Below are 16,630 nucleotides of genomic sequence, written 5' to 3' on the forward strand. Positions count from 1 at the left end.
TTTGGACATTGTGTGAAGAAGCAAACAAGTTGAATGATACTTGATTATGACTGTAAACTGAAAGCAACGCTTCGTAAGATATCGTATGAAGTTTTAGATTCTTTAACTGTTCAAATGACATCAGATTAAGGATTTTTCAAATTTTGAATTTGTTGAGTTAACAAATATTCAAATGTTCAAATGTTATTCAAACAATTTTCCTGAATCCAAATTTTTAAAGTTACTAAACAACAAAACAAATCCAATTTTGACGAACATCGTTTGCGTAATGAATTACAAGTAGTTTACTCAGATACAGAAAAACATAAACCTCCTCGTGAAATGTTGGATTTTTTTTTTTTTTAAAAGTATGTTAGAACGTTAGTATAATTGTAAATTTGAAAATAAATTAAATACATTTTTAATATTTGTTTTCAAACGATATACATGAAATAATTCTCAGTATACTAAATTGGTGTCAATTGGTTTTATCTATACCTGTACCACTGCATCCAGTGAACGATCAATGAGCACGTTAAAACGCATAAAATCATTTTTAAGAAACACTATAACAAATGAGCGGCTTTCTTGCCTATCAACATTGGCAATCGAAAAACAACTGCTTGGAGTCATATGGTAAAAGATCCTATTTGTTGAAGACGTGATAAATGAATTCGCAGAAAAAAAGAACGAAGGCTTGAACTTATTTACAAAAAAATATAGCTGATATTATTTTAAATATTTTTATTGTTATATAATTTATATATTTTTATTTTATCAGTTATACGTATAAAATAAATATTAATTAATAAAAGTTTGAATTTAATCTATTATATAAAAATAAGTCCGGTTTTCCTCCCTGACGCTATAACTCCAGAACGCACGAACCGATTTCCACGTTTTGCATTCGTTGGAAAGGTCTTGGGCTCCGTGAGGTTTATAGCAAAGAAAATTCTAGAAAATTCAGGAAAAATCAACAGAAAAGTGGGGAAATCGTTTTTCACATACAGCGCCATCTATTATACATAGCATGTACTTCAAACCAATAGCAACGGTGCGTGATAAAGTGTGTGACAGATAGTCATTATTCTCTGCTCAGTTAATTTCATTTAAGCTCAGTGTAAATTATGTGGATCGTGCATTTGAAGTTAAATTCAACACTCTGTCCATAGTCCAAATGCCTAGAGAACGACGTGCGAACATGGCCGCCGCACAAGACATGCAAGCCAGCAACAAGTCTATTCAAGGAACTTAAGAGAAGAAAGACAAAATATAATAAGAGAAAATGACCGATTGAGACATCGCGTGAGCACACGAAGATCATTGGCATCATACAATCGCTTGGCATTCCAATATGATCCCACTGCGAACTACAGTGATGATGAAAATTTGGATATTGGACGAATGACGACTATATGCCGATATTGCAATGCGGTAAAGTTCAAAAGAGAAACGGTTGGATTGTGCTGCGCAAGTGGAAAAGTCAAACTGGATCCATTACTTACACCACCACAGCCACTGAAAACATTGTTTGATGGAAGTGATCCCGATTCCAGCCATTTTCTTCAACACATCCTTGAATACAATAACTGCTTTCGCATGACTTCCTTTGGAGCTAATATCATTCGAGAAGGCGGCTTCATGCCGACTTGCAAGGTAAAAGATACAACACACATAACCAACACATAATTGCAACACATAACAACTTCATATACACCACACACTACACCATCACACGATTTACAATGTATTCATGAACAAATTTTAATGATTATTTGCAATTACAGATACAAGGTCAAATATATCATTTGCATGGTTCAATGGTGCCAACACCAGATGAACCGCATCAATTTCTGCAAATATATTTCATTTCGTCGATGGTGGATCAGCTGAACGTGCGGTGCAATATACAGGGAGCACAACAGTTAAAGAGACGAATTATTGAACAGTTGCAAGCATTTTTTCACGCTAATAATGCTGTGGTTAATATGTTCAAAACAGCATTGGAACGAATGCCATCGGATACGCACAAATTTGTCATAAGAGCGAATTGTACTCCAACAGGTGAACATGTGCGAAGATTCAATGCACCCACCGTTAATGATGTTGCTGCAATTATTGTTGGCGATCCAACTAAATCACGAGACATTGTCGTTCAGCGAAGAAGCAATATCATGCATCGTGTAAACGAGACACATCGTTTGTACGATGCGTTACAATATCCAATCATTTATTGGCAAGGGCAAGACGGATACGACATCACGTTGAAGATGGTCGATCCAATTACAGGTACAATATTCACACACTAATTATTTCCATTATTACTTTTATTGGTTTCCATTAACAATTCATTTAATTTTGCATTTTCAGGAGTATCAACGAATAATAAAAATCTAAGCGCAATGAATTACTATGCGTATCGTATGATGATTCGTACACATGAGGAGAATGTCATTCTGAAGTGCGGTCGGCTATTCCAGCAATTCGCTGTCGACATGTATGTCAAAGTCGAGACCGAACGTTTAGCGTTCATCAGATTCAATCAGCCAAAGCTACGATCTGAGGACTATATACACTTTCGTGATGCTATTCATTCAGATGGTGATGTTCAGAATATTGGACGACTGACGATTCTCCCATCAACTTATATCGGAAGCCCACGCCACATGCACGAATACGCTCAAGACGCTATGACGTACGTGCGAAATTATGGAAGTCCGGATTTATTTATTACGGTCACATGCAATCCGAAGTGGACGGAAATTGAACGCGAGTTGGAACCGGGTCAAAAACCGCAAGATCGCCATGACATAATCGCCAGAGTATTTCAGCAAAAACTCAAGGTTATGATGGATGTGCTTACTAAGTATCGAGTTTTTGGTGACACACGTTGTTATATGTACTCGGTGGAATGGCAGAAGCGTGGACTACCGCATGCTCATATCCTAATTTGGTTGCTGAATAAATTACATTCAAATGAAGTGGATGACATCATATCAGCTGAAATTCCTGATCCAGTCACTGATCCCCGTCTACACGACATTGTGACGACACAGATGGTGCATGGACCGTGCGGTGCATTAAATCCATTATCGCCTTGCATGGCTGATGGAAAGTGCACAAAACGATATCCGCGACCGTTAGTTGCTGAAACAGTCACAGGGAACGATGGATATCCAGTTTATCGTCGGCGTTCAAAAGAAGATAACGGTCGAACTATCAAAGTTAAAGTTCAAAATCAAGAGATTGAGATCGTAAATGAATTCATTGTACCATATTGCCCGCTGCTATCACGAATTTTCGAAACACATGCAAACGTTGAGAGTTGTCATTCGGCCAAATCAATCAAATATTTGTGCAAGTACGTCACAAAAGGCAGCGACATGGCTGTGTTTGGTATTGCGTCGGAAAATGTGAATGACGAAATCAGCAACTTCCAAATGGGCAGATACGTCAGTACTAATGAAGCACTGTGGCGATTATTGTCATTTCAAATTCATGAAAGATATCCCACAGTTGTACATTTAGCAGTGCATTTGGAAAATGGCCAAAGAGTTTACTTCACTGAGGCTAATGCGGCACAACGAGCTGAGAGACCACCATCGACAACATTGACTAGCTTCTTTGCAATGTGTGAAGCAGATCCATTCGCAGCGACGCTGATGTACGTTGAAATGCCCAAGTATTACACTTGGAATCAATCAACAAAGAAATTCCAACGTCGCAAACAAGGAACCCCAGTTCCAGACTGGCCACAGGTGTTTTCAACTGATGCACTAGGTCGTATGTACACTGTTCATCCTAGAAACGATGAATGTTTTTATTTGCGACTGCTGTTAGTAAATGTACGTGGACCGAAATCATTTGCGCATTTGAAAACTGTGAATGGCCACCAATGCCAAACATATCGAGAAGCATGTCAACTATTGGGTTTGCTGGAGAACGATTCTCATTGGGATTTAATACTTGCAGATTCAGTTGTTTCATCAAATGCGTACCAAATACGAACGCTGTTCGCAATTATCATCACCACATGTTTTCCTTCACAACCAATTCAGTTATGGAACAAATACAAAGACGCCATATGTGAAGATATCTTGCATCGCTTGCGTATTCAAACGAATAATCCTGACATCCAAATAACCGATGAAATCTACAATGAAGGATTGATTCTGATTGAGGATCAATGCTTGACTATTGCAAACAAGCTACTGATTGAAGTAGGAATGATTGCGCCAAATCGATCGATGCACGATGCATTCAACCAAGAATTAAATCGAGAGCTGCAATACAATGTTGATACATTGCAGGAATTCGTTAGAAATAATGTTCCGTTGCTGAATGAACAGCAAAAACAAGTATACAAAACATTAATGCAAGCGGTGGACAATAATACTGGTGGTCTATTCTTCCTGGATGCACCTGGAGGAACAGGGAAAACATTTGTCATTTCATTGATTTTGGCCACTATTCGATCAAGATGTGACATAGCTTTGGCGTTAGCATCATCTGGAATTGCGGCGACTCTTCTAGATGGCGGTCGTACTGCACATTCTGCGCTTAAGTTGCCACTCAATTTAAACACAATTGATACTCCAACGTGCAATATTTCCCGATCCAGTGCAATGGGAAAATTGTTAATGCAATGCAAGCTCATTGTTTGGGATGAGTGCACAATGGCACATAAGAAATCACTTGAAGCACTTAACTTCACACTGAAGGATCTTCGGAGAAATAACAACATCTTTGGCGGCTTGATGATATTGTTGGCAGGCGATTTCAGGCAGACGTTCCCAGTAGTTCCCCGTGGAACGCCTGCAGATGAATTGAATGCTTGCCTAAAGGCATCACCTTTATGGAATAACGTAAAAACATTATCGCTAACCACTAATATGAGAGTTCAACTTCAAAATGATCAAAGTGCTGCACAATTTTCCAAACAATTGTTAGATCTTGGAAATGGAAAAGTCCCAGTTGATGCGACATCTGGATTAATTACTCTTACCAACGACTTTTGCCGATTTGTAGACACTCAATTAGTTCTTATTGAAAATGTTTTCCCAAACATTAGTGAGAATTATAAGAATTATGCTTGGTTAAGTCAACGAGCAATTCTTGCAGCAAAGAATAATGATGTCCACGCACTGAATTTCACCATTCAATCAAAAATTGCTGGCGATTTGGTGACATACAAATCCGTTGATTCAATAACAAATCCCGATGATGTAGTAAATTATCCAACGGAGTTTTTGAACTCTCTGGAGATACCAGGATTTCCACCACATAACTTGCAACTGAAAGTTGGTACAGTTATTTTGATACTGCGTAATTTGAATCCACCGCGACTTTGCAACGGTACTCGACTTTCGGTAAAGAGACTTATGCCGAATTTAATTGAGGCAACCATTATTAACGGAAAGTACGCAGGTGAAAATGTATGTATTCCTCGAATACCAATGATTCCGACTGATCTTCCGTTTGACTTCAAACGATTGCAATTCCCAGTTCGCCTTGCGTTCGCAATGACAATTAATAAGTCGCAAGGCCAATCGCTTAGTGTTTGCGGGATAAATTTGGAAAATCATTGTTTTTCACATGGACAGTTATACGTTGCGTGTTCACGAGTTGGGAAACCATCCGCTTTGTTTGTGTTAACGTCAGACCAAAAAACAAAAAATGTGGTTTACCAAAGAGCACTACAATGAAACAATTAAATAACACTTCATTTTAGTAGGTAATTGAAATGAATTTATTACTGTTGTGAAATGAAATAAATATTTTCCTTTTCAAATATATAACAAAAAAATTTTTTTTCTTTATCTTTTAATCACCAAACGAAATGTTACATAAAACGAATCTGGTGGCGAAACGGAGTTTGCCGGGTCTGCTTAAGAGTACAGGTTAAGTACAGAAAGAACACATGAAGATTATATTTTAATGAAAAATGAAGAATATCATACTTCAGCTACTATTTCTTGTCTTACTTTAATTCCTAACATAAACATAGTTAAAATATTCTCAATGGACTATATGCATTTAATTTGCCTTGGGGTTATGAAAAAATTAATTAATCTTTGGTTGAGTAAAGGAACTGTAAATAGCCGTATACCAAGTTGGAAATGTAAAGCACTAACTAAATCACTACTTCAAGTAAAAACTTGTATTACAAGAGATTTTTGCCGAAAACCTAGACCAATCCAAGATGTGTGTCGGTGGAAGGCCACTGAGTTTCGACAATTTCTTTTATATACTGGTCCAATAGTATTTAAAGATATATTAAATGAAGAATGTTTTATAAATTTTTTAGCATTACATATTTCAATGCGAATTCTTTTAAGCGATAATAACCAAAAACTTCTACATTATACTCGTGATTTATTAAAATATTTGTCAAATCATTTCAGTATCTCTATGGTGCTCATTTTATATCCCATAATGTACATGGAATACTTCATTTATGTGACGATTATGAAAGGTATGGACCTCTCGACACTTGTAGCACTTTTCCTTTTGAGAACTACATGAAAGTCTTAAAGAAAATGTTGCATAAAAATGAAAAACCTCTACAGCAAGTTATTAGACGATATAATGAACTATGCAATAATGAATCAATTCAACCCATTAGCTATAATGAATTAAAGTACTCAAATCAAAAACCCGATTGTTTTATTCTCAACAAATCTAATGAAATTGTACAAATAATTGAATTAAAAAAAATTTCTGATGAAACTACAGTTTTTATTGGTAAAACTTTTGAAGAAAAAGAAGATCTTTTTATTAAACCTTTAAAGTCATCTATATTGAATATATTTGTTATAAAAACATTATCTGAACATTTAAAACAGTGGAATATTTCCGATATTAAAAATAAAATGATTGTATTTGATTTGAATAACAAACTTACTGCAGTGCCAATACTTCATCATAATTAAGTCAATGTATTGATGTACCAACATTATTATTATTATTATTACCAGTACCTACCTAGTATCGATAACTTATATTTATTATTATTTAATTTAATTAATTATGCAAGCAACCTATATTTCTATAGCATAATGCTTACCTTTCTATGATATATATTAGTATAATACTATTTTGAAAGATTTGTTAATTTGTCAAATTCTAAATTTATATAGTCAAATTTATTATTTTTTTAAGGATTAATTATTTTTTTCTGTTCTTAAAATTTAATCTTGAACTTCAGAAAATTATCCTCTGTTGTAAGATAAAAAATATTAAACCATTAAAAAAAAAAAATTAAAAGTTAGATTTTTAAGAAAAAATGTAGGTTAGTGTTATATAATGTTTTAAAACACCTATGTAAAAGAAAAATGTTTGTACCTAGATAAAACAAAATGAGTTTTAATGGGTCTACCTGTATAATATTTATAATTAGTACTTTCACTAAGAATAAAATATAAAATTTTAAATATTAACTTTTGTACATGCATATCTTTTCCTATCTCTGTTTTTATACATACTTTTTGTATGTTTATATCTTATGTTTTAATAAAGAAATCCATTTCAGAAATATGTGGAGTATTGTTTGTTTTGAAATCGGTAACTCTGTAGATTTTATTCCAAACTTTTGGATGCACAAAGGTGTCTGTGCTTGGCCAAAAAAAATAGCTAATGTGCGTAGCTACATTGAAAAACGAGTTGACCCGGCTGATAAACCAGATGCTTTTAGTTTCTATAATGCACGCCTAATATATCAAGATATTGGTAAGTATATAATTATGTATAATTTAATAATTCTATGGATTTCCAATAATGTTGTTTGTAATTTTATTTTAGCTGAAATTGATGAAGCTCGATTAAAAGCAAGAAAAGCCCAAGTTACTTCGGATTTATCATCTCACACAGATAATGAAAATATTATTGAAAATAAAAATCATACATCAACACATCAAAAACGTTATTTAAATTCAAAAAATTCTAAGCCACCAAGTCCGCCTTTATTTAATATGAGTGGTGATGGTAAGAAAAAACTCCATTATAAAGATTACATATATTTAATCATTAAATATTATAGTATTTTAAATTTTATATTTAATCTAATTAAAGATAAATAATTTAATTAATATATATTAATTATTTATTAATAATATTAATATATATTAATATATATTATTTAATTTTAATTAAAGTGCAACTGCATCCAGATAGTGTACAATTTCAAAAAGTTCTAAAAAATAATAAATTATAATATTATATAATTCTAGGAATACTAAATTTATTATTTATTAATTATAAATAATTAAATTACAGAATTTGATGGAGATGATTCAGATGTGGATAAAACATACAAACCAAAACCGAAAAAAAAATTATTTGAAGACTTAAGGTCAATTTTCACTGCTCCGTGCCGGGTCCGTGTCAGTTTTTGGCACGTCCGGGTCAACCCGGTCAGATATTCACACTATCCAGTGCCCCGTCCGGGTAAATAAAATATTTTGTCATCAGTCGAAGTCGGACTTCAAAATTGGTAACCACGTGCTAGTTGCTTACGTATTTTTGAGTGAAGTTAACCTAAAATTTTTGTTTTAAAAACAAGTAAAACCTAAGTTCAAGCAACGGGCGATTCTTTTAAAACAATATCGTATAGTTATCGTTTGGGGCATTCAACAGTGTTTGAAATAGTGTCAAATACGTGCAAAGCTTTAGTCAAAAATGTAATGCCAGAAGTAATGCCACTACCCACTACAGAAAAATGGAGAGAAATCGCAGATGAGTTTTGGAAATGTTGGAATTTTCCAAACTGCATTGGATCATTGGACGGCAAGCATGTAGTGATTCAAGCACCACCAAGTAGTGGGTCACTTTATTTCAACTATAAAAAGACATTTTCAGTTGTACTTATGGCTCTTGTTGATGCACATTATAATTTCATTGTAGTAGATGTTGGTGCGTATGGTAGAAATAGTGATGGAGGTATTTTTATGAACTCAAAACTAGGAAAAGGCTTAAATAGAAAACAGCTGAATGTTCCACCAGATACTGCACTCCTTGGAACTAATAATGAGGCACCATATGTAATCTTGGGAGACGAGGCATTTCCTTTAAAAGAATATCTGATGAGACCCTACCCTGGAAAACAACTCGATGATAGTTCAAAAAGAATATACAACTATCGTCATTGTAGAGGAAGAAGAGTTGTTGAAAATACGTTTGGGATTTTGACACAAAAATTTAGAATATTTAATCGAAGAATCCAAGCAAAACCTGAAAATGCTGACAACATAATTTTAGCTACTTGTATTTTGCATAATTTTATTAAAATAATGAAGGCAGGATAACATACAATAGAGAAGAAAATTCCAATGTAACAGTAGATTTAACATTACAAAACATTCCAACGCAAGGTGGAAATGCAAGTCAACCAGCATTTCAAGTAAGAGAACTTTTCAAAGATTTTTTCAATTCTACAGCTGGATCAGTTTCATGGCAAAATGAAGTCATTTAAATTATATGTAAAACTTAATGTATGGTATATTATTTTAACTTCGTTTGTGATTATTTATGTTATATAATATTTATGTATGAAGAATAAAGTGTAGATTTTGAGGGTAGTTATATGTTTTTTTTATTTTTAATGCTTTATAGGATTTTTTTTGGGTACTTCGGGGGTGGTATCCTTGGTGCATTATAGAGGTAAAAAGTAAACATTTTCCAACAGTTTTCTAAAAAATCGAGAAAAACAAAAAAAAATGACGGAAAAACGAGAATTTTTACGAAAATCCTGTTTTCGACCGAATCGATTTTTTTATATGGTTGTAATTCAAAAACTAATCACTGTAAATACTTGAAATTTTCATCAAATGTTTATGTTAGTGTTATCTATAAACAGTTAAATTTTCAAAAATGTTGACCTTTTTTAAGTTATTTATAGACCACTGAAATTTTCGATTTTTATGTGGATTTTTTTTGAAGTGTCGGTAAAAAAATTTTGGATGACCAGAAAATCTTGAAAATTTAATACGAGGTTTCTTATAAGTTGTTCTAAAGTGATAAAAAAAAATCCGAAATCATTAATGATCACGATTCACTAGTCAGTGATTACAGCTACCCCAAATTGCAGTAATAAAAAATAAAGTACACAATATCATAGCTATAATATTTAAAATAAATATATAATTAATTATTTACACTTTACTTACCAGATTGATTAAGTTCTTGGCCAATCTCTTTCCATCTTTGGTCTTTCCAAGCTGCATCACAGTACTTGGGATGATTCAAGTCATATAAACCTTGATGTTCTCGCACTAATTCAATTAACTTTTCCGAATCCATTTTTTATTACGTAAAAATAATAGTGTTGTCGATGGTATCGATGATTTAAAACAGTAACAAAATTCAAATACCCGGAGACATCACGTCTCCGGTCCGTTTCATCATTCGCACTTGCCCGGGCATGTCGTAACCGGGCTGAACCCGTCCGGGAACCCGGGAAGAGAATCGTCTCCAACGATATTTTTCAGACCCGGATCAGGCACGGACGCCCGGCCCGGATAAGTGAGAACTTTCATATTTAAAACTCAATACATAGATATTTTCTTGCACCCGGATGGATTCCGGCACGGACTCGGCCCGGAGCAGTGGGAATAGACCTTAAGACGTAGTGATGTTATGCCCGTTATGGCCTTATGGGAGAGAAATAGAGAATAACATAATATTGCCGTCAACTGAAAAACCGGCGTCCATTAACGTAATATAATATTTTTTCAGCATTTTTTATAGGTTTATTGGTAGTTGGTATTAATAATATGATATTGACTATAATTGATAAATATAATATAATATAAATGTAATTTTTAATTTATAAATATTATATACATAATTACCTATATAATAATATTATATTTATAATAAATTATTGATAAACTTTTTTAGATATCATATGAATATTCTTAATAAATCAGATATTTGATATCTTATTTCTGATATTTAATAGATACACCGTAAATATGTGATTTAAGATAAACGTTTTTAGATATCAATTAAATATTAATTATAACATGTACAGCAAATATCGTGCATTTCTTACGTAAAGAGGTGGTATATTTGGGGCATTTGATAAGCGAAAACGGGGTAACACCAGATCCGAATAAATTAAGTTGTATTAAAGATTATCCGAGACCTTTAACTGAGAAGGACGTTAAATCCTTCTTAGGTTTACTTAATTATTACCGTCGATTCGTTGACAATTTCGCCAAAATTGCTAAACCTCTAACGAACTTATTGAAAAAGAACACACCATTCGTATGGACTGACATGTGCGAAGACGCTTTCCAAGAATTAAAAAAAGCATTAATGAACCCACCTTTGTTAGTATACCCTAACTGGGAGAACGGGAATTTTAACTTAATGACGGATGCAAGTCAATATGCTATTGGGGCCGTCTTTCACAAGGGGAGGTACCAAAAGATCAACCAGTAGCTTATGCAAGTAGAACGTTAAATAAGGCCGAAACAAATTACAGTGTAATTCAAAAAGAATTGTTAGCGATAGTATGGGCAGTTAAATATTTTAGGCCGTACCTATACGGAAAAAAATTTAAAATAATAACTGACCATCGACCATTGACATATTTATTTAATATAAAAGATGTTTCATGTCAATTAATGCGCTGGCGTTTACAACTCGAAGAGTACGATTACGAAATTGTCTATAGAGCGGGACCACAGCATGCAAACGCGGACTGTTTATCACGTATACACAATACACGTAGTTACAAATAATGAGACAATTAACAATTTCGATGAATTTAAAAAGGCGGAAAATAAACCGATATTTAATTCTAAAATAAAAGAAATAGAAGGCAGTATTAAACACGCAAAACCCGACGAAAACGTAATTTTACCTATAACAAGCGATAAAATAATAACGCATCCGGCGATAAGAGAGTTTATTAGTAGTAACAATTTAGGTCAAATAACGTTTAATGAAAGTAATTTTTTTGTTGTTAAGCAATTAGAAAAATTAATAATATTTTACAATTTAAAAAATAATTATTATACAGAGATGAACGCAGAACAATATTATAACGCGATAGCCGAAATTAAAGTATTCTGTGTCGGTGAACAAATTAAACAATTTTCAATCATTAGATTAGAAGGGTTAACGACATTGACCTGTTTCGAGCTCATACGCGCAATGTTCCGTTTTGTTTTTAAAAACACTGATATAGAAGTAACGATATATAAAGAACAATGTTTTACGGAAGACGAAAAAAATCAAATAATTAAAGAGTATCATGACACATTGGTAGGGGGGCACCAAGGTACTTCCCGTACAATAAAAAGATTAAAAATGAAATACCAATGGAGAAATTTGAAACAAGATGTAAAAAATTACATTAAAAAATGCATTATTTGTCAGGGAAACAAATCGGGTAAAAAAACAAAACAACCTATGTTAATTACTTCTACCGTAACTACTACGTTTCATAAAATATGTTTAGACATAGTAGGACCATTACCCGTAACAAGTTCAGGTAACTCGTATATTTTAACTATACAAGATGAATTGTCGCGTTATGGCGTAGCCATAGCGTTAGCCTCCACAGACGCAACGACAGTAGCACAAGCATTTGTAGAATGTTTTATATGTATCTATGGTATACCAGTTACTATTCTAACAGATTGTGGTACCAATTTCTTATCAAATTTGTTTAAAGACGTTTGTAAATTATTAAAAATCGAAAAAACTAAAACTACTCCGTGGCATCCCCAATCAAATGGTTATTTGGAACGATTACATTTAACTTTGAAAACGTACTTACGCAGTTTTGTAGACAAAGATAATAATTGGGACGCGTTAATTAGTTATGCTATGTTTTGCTATAATACCACGGTGCATACTTCAACAAATTATACTCCATACGAGTTAGTTTTCGGGAAAAAACACGTTTTTTTCAAACGACTGAACCACAATACAATTATGATAATTACGCGTTAGATTTAAAAAGAATAATGCAAGAAACACATAAGATAGCAAGGGAAAATCTAATAAAAAAGAAAAATTCCAATAAGCAATATTATGACCAAAACGCAAACATATTAGAATTACACGTAGGAGATAAAGTGTTACTTAAAGAGCAGAACAAGAAAAACGCATTATGTTTTAATTGGTCAGGGCCATACGAGGTGATAATGATTCACGACAATGAAAATATAACAATAATGAAAGGGAGGAAAGACTACAGGATCCACATTAATAATACAAAAAAATATTTCGAGACCGATATATTATTCGACGTCATACAAGCAGCCAAAGTAGGATTAATACACCCAAGCTTATTAACCCCCAAAGAGTTACTAAAACAGCTTTTAAATATTAAGGTAGGTGTTGCGTCCCGACTAGGTCGATTCATGTGGCATTGCGATGCGAAATGACCTTCGCGGTTACACGTAAAACAGCGCCTAACAATTAAATTGTTGTACCTAGTATTTTGGTTGCCATTAGTATTCCCATTGTTAGCGTTATTAATATTATTGTATCTATTATAATTCGGCGGATTATTATTCCGTTCGTGGTTAAAGTTTTGATTATACGGTCTATTATTATACTGGTCACTATTTCTAAACATATTTTGTGTTTCATTACAAGAAAAATTCTTATTAAAAGGTCTATTAGGCGGTTCATTATTTTTAAAAATGTCTTGTACATCGTTATAAGTTCGAATATTTTTATCGGCCATTAGAGCTATTTGCATAGCATGTTCAAGAGTAGTCGGATTTTTTGCTTTTACTTCAAATTTTATTTCTCCTGTTAACACGTTGATGGACAGTTGCTAAATATTACTGCTATAGCAGTAATATGAACAGTTGATGTCGGGGGTCATTATTCAATATTACTGCTATAGCAGTAATATACAAACCATCCAAAATGTGTCATTACTGCTATAGCAGTGATATTTTCAATGGTATCTTATGAAAGAGGAAGTTGTTCTGACCCCGGACGTCTCAACGGGCCATTGGGCACTCTATTTTTAGCCTGTTTATATACGTCTTTGTAATCTACACACGTATTTTCCATTTTTATTCTCTTATCGATCAATTATAATTTATTTATCCATAACTGTTATGTTTTTCTTATTTTATAAACAACATAGAACATAATATTCTATACGTTATATTTATAATATTAGTACGTACGCGATCGCCATTGAAGTATGATATTATAGTGCGTTAAGTGATGAGTGTTTACAAGTTTACATTAAAATGAATTCACGTGAAAAAATAAATGTAAATCAGTTATTAGATGAAGATTACGATTCTTATGATTCTAATATTTCAATTATTGACGATTCTGATGCTGATCCTAATTTTTATCCACCCGGTGTCGCTGAAAAAGGCTCAATTAACAGTTCACCTGATGTATCAATGGACGATCCATCAAATTCAAATGTATTAGTGATGCCTCAAATACAAAATTTATCTGATGATGAATATTCGACTGAGGTAAGTACGTCTAGTGATGAAAGTGAAAAAGATGACGAGGATTCTGAATGGGTTGATAATTACAAAACTATTTCTGATTTTGAATTTAATTCGAACTCCTCTGGAATTAAAATAAATATATTAGAATCTGCTAAAGACTCTCCTATCGAAATATTTAACCAAATTTGGACGGGCGATATACTTGAGATTATTATAAGTTCAACAAATAATTATGGTCAAAAACTTGCATTAAAAGATCGGCCTCATAATAAAAATTCTAGAAGTTCGACTTTCAAAAATATTGGTACAGAAGAAATCAATAAATTTTTGGGTTTATGTTTACTTTTTGGGTCTTCCAAATTTTCTGTGTTGCGAGATGCATTTTCAAATAACCCATTATATTATTATCCAATCGCAAAAAAAATTATGTCAGGAAGACGGTTCGAACAACTTCTGAATTGTTTCAGTGTTGAGTATTCGGAAAAAATAGTAGTTGCTGATGGCCCAATGAAAAAAATTGAACCAGTGTACACAATGTTAATTGATAATTTTCAAAAAGCTTTTTACCCACATATTGAACTTTCGTTAGATGAGTCTCTGCTTCTCCACCGTGGAAGATTATGTTTTCGACAGTATATCAAAGGAAAAAAAGCGAAGTATGGTATTAAATTCTATGAGCTTTGTTCTCCAGATGGTTACGTTTTAAATATAGAAATGTATAAGGGAAAACAATTTTCAAGTGGGGCAGTAACTTCAAAAATTGACAGTTTAGTACTAAGGCTTATGACTCCTTATTTAAATAAGGGCCATCACTTGATTATGGACAATTACTACAACAGTGTTAATCTTTCGAATTTACTTTTAAATCACAAAACACACACCACTGGTACATTGCGAAGTAACCGAAGGGGTAATCCAAAATATGTTGTTCAAAAAAAATTGAAAAGAGGTGATCATATTTGGAAACGTCAAAATAAGGTGTATGTTTCTAAATGGAAAGATAAGAGGGATGTCTTATGCATAACAACCAATTATCAACCAAAAATGATAGTCTCCAAAAATAAATATGGCCAAGAAAAACCAAAACCTATCGAAATTGCCAAGTATAATGAGTTTATGAGTGGAGTAGATCGCGCCGATCAAATGATCTCTTATTATTCTTGTCCTAGGAAATCTGCAAAGTGGTACAAGAAAGTTATTTTTCATCTGTTAGACGTCGCTGTTTGGAATAGTTTTTATATATATAAACAACATTTTGATTGTCCAGATTTCAGGTTCAAAGTATATAGAGACTTACTTATTAAAGATTTAATTAAAATTCCAAAAAATACTACAGCAACTGAATTTTTTCAATTAAAAAAAAAATCAAGAAAATCAAGCCGAGATGAAGATTTGAGAGAAGGTCATTTCGAAGAACCCATACCGTTACCACCAAATTATAAAAGACAAAAAAATTTAAAAACTGTGTTCAGTGTTATAAACAAAAAACCAGAAAACAAACTTCCATTCAATGTCAAAAATGTAAAGTACCTCTGTGTCCACTATGTTTTAAAGATTACCATGCTGCTCAACCAGAAGGATGAATATAAAGTTCAAATTAATTAATTAATAAAAAATTAGTTTAAAATTATAATCTAAGTATTGTATAAGTATAATTTTTCAATAATATAATAAAGTTTTTGTATTGCATTTTGTTTCATTTAATTAAATAAAAATAACTTCCCTATCTTTTTATGCATTCCTTAAAATAAATCGTAGCTTTCAACATAATAATTATAAAATAATTAACTAATAAAATGTAATACTGGTATAGCAGTAATTTTTTAATCAAAAATGTGATGTCGGGGGTCAGTAATGAAAAGTGACGTTTTAAGGGTGGTGTTTTTGAAAAATAATTAAATCAACTGTCCATCAACGTGTTAACCCATTAATGTAGCTAATCAGAGCTTGTTCTCCAATGTTTTCGCGTAATGTCATTGTCTGAGACCATGTTTTTCCTACGGCTACCGCATTGCAAAGTTTTTGAAATATTTCCTCTACTCTATTATTATAAGAATGTATGGACTCGTTAGGTTTTAATTTTATAATATTTAATTCTATCTGTAAATTCGTGGCACCGTATGGTGACTCGAACGCGTCTAAAATTATTTGTTTAAGGTCCACCCAGGCATTAATTTCTTTGTACCTAGTCGCGTTGTAAGCCT

At 32.8% G+C, this 16,630-nt stretch overlaps 3 protein-coding genes across 3 annotated transcripts; all 3 read left to right on the forward strand.

Annotated features, from left to right (window-relative positions):
• Positions 1–1,193: 1,193 nt before the first annotated feature.
• On the forward strand, positions 1,194–5,775 carry LOC126550775 (uncharacterized). The gene is made up of 3 exons (XM_050202895.1): positions 1,194–1,635; positions 1,767–2,268; positions 2,350–5,775. The coding sequence occupies exons 1-3, from the start codon at positions 1,384–1,386 to the stop codon at positions 5,682–5,684; spliced, it is 4,089 nt and encodes a 1,362-aa protein (XP_050058852.1). The 5' UTR covers positions 1,194–1,383; the 3' UTR covers positions 5,685–5,775.
• A 1,739-nt stretch (positions 5,776–7,514) lies between these two features.
• LOC126550776 (uncharacterized) lies at positions 7,515–8,432 on the forward strand. Its single transcript, XM_050202896.1, has 3 exons — positions 7,515–7,707; positions 7,780–7,962; positions 8,254–8,432. The coding sequence occupies exons 1-3, from the start codon at positions 7,515–7,517 to the stop codon at positions 8,430–8,432; spliced, it is 555 nt and encodes a 184-aa protein (XP_050058853.1).
• A 151-nt stretch (positions 8,433–8,583) lies between these two features.
• LOC126551187 (uncharacterized) lies at positions 8,584–9,487 on the forward strand. Its single transcript, XM_050204008.1, has one exon. It carries the CDS (start codon positions 8,661–8,663, stop codon positions 9,279–9,281), a length of 621 nt encoding a protein of 206 aa, XP_050059965.1. The 5' UTR covers positions 8,584–8,660; the 3' UTR covers positions 9,282–9,487.
• Positions 9,488–16,630: the final 7,143 nt, after the last annotated feature.

The sequence above is a fragment of the Aphis gossypii genome, chromosome 3 (genome assembly GCF_020184175.1).
Source record: "Aphis gossypii isolate Hap1 chromosome 3, ASM2018417v2, whole genome shotgun sequence".
NCBI lineage: Eukaryota > Metazoa > Arthropoda > Insecta > Hemiptera > Aphididae > Aphis > Aphis gossypii.

What these genes read in the sequence shown, in the direction of transcription:
- LOC126550775 (XM_050202895.1), top strand. Translation starts at nt 1,384, where the DNA reads ATGACGACTATATGCCGATATTGCAATGCGGTAAAGTTCAAAAGAGAA. An exon ending in GCTTCATGCCGACTTGCAAG is followed by an intron (nt 1,636 to 1,766) that starts GTAAAAGATACA and finishes TTGCAATTACAG; the next exon opens with ATACAAGGTCAAATATATCA. An exon ending in GATGGTCGATCCAATTACAG is followed by an intron (nt 2,269 to 2,349) that starts GTACAATATTCA and finishes TTGCATTTTCAG; the next exon opens with GAGTATCAACGAATAATAAA.
- LOC126550776 (XM_050202896.1), top strand. Translation starts at nt 7,515, where the DNA reads ATGTGGAGTATTGTTTGTTTTGAAATCGGTAACTCTGTAGATTTTATT. An exon ending in CCTAATATATCAAGATATTG is followed by an intron (nt 7,708 to 7,779) that starts GTAAGTATATAA and finishes ATTTTATTTTAG; the next exon opens with CTGAAATTGATGAAGCTCGA. An exon ending in ATTTAATATGAGTGGTGATG is followed by an intron (nt 7,963 to 8,253) that starts GTAAGAAAAAAC and finishes ATTAAATTACAG; the next exon opens with AATTTGATGGAGATGATTCA.
- LOC126551187 (XM_050204008.1), top strand. Translation starts at nt 8,661, where the DNA reads ATGCCAGAAGTAATGCCACTACCCACTACAGAAAAATGGAGAGAAATC.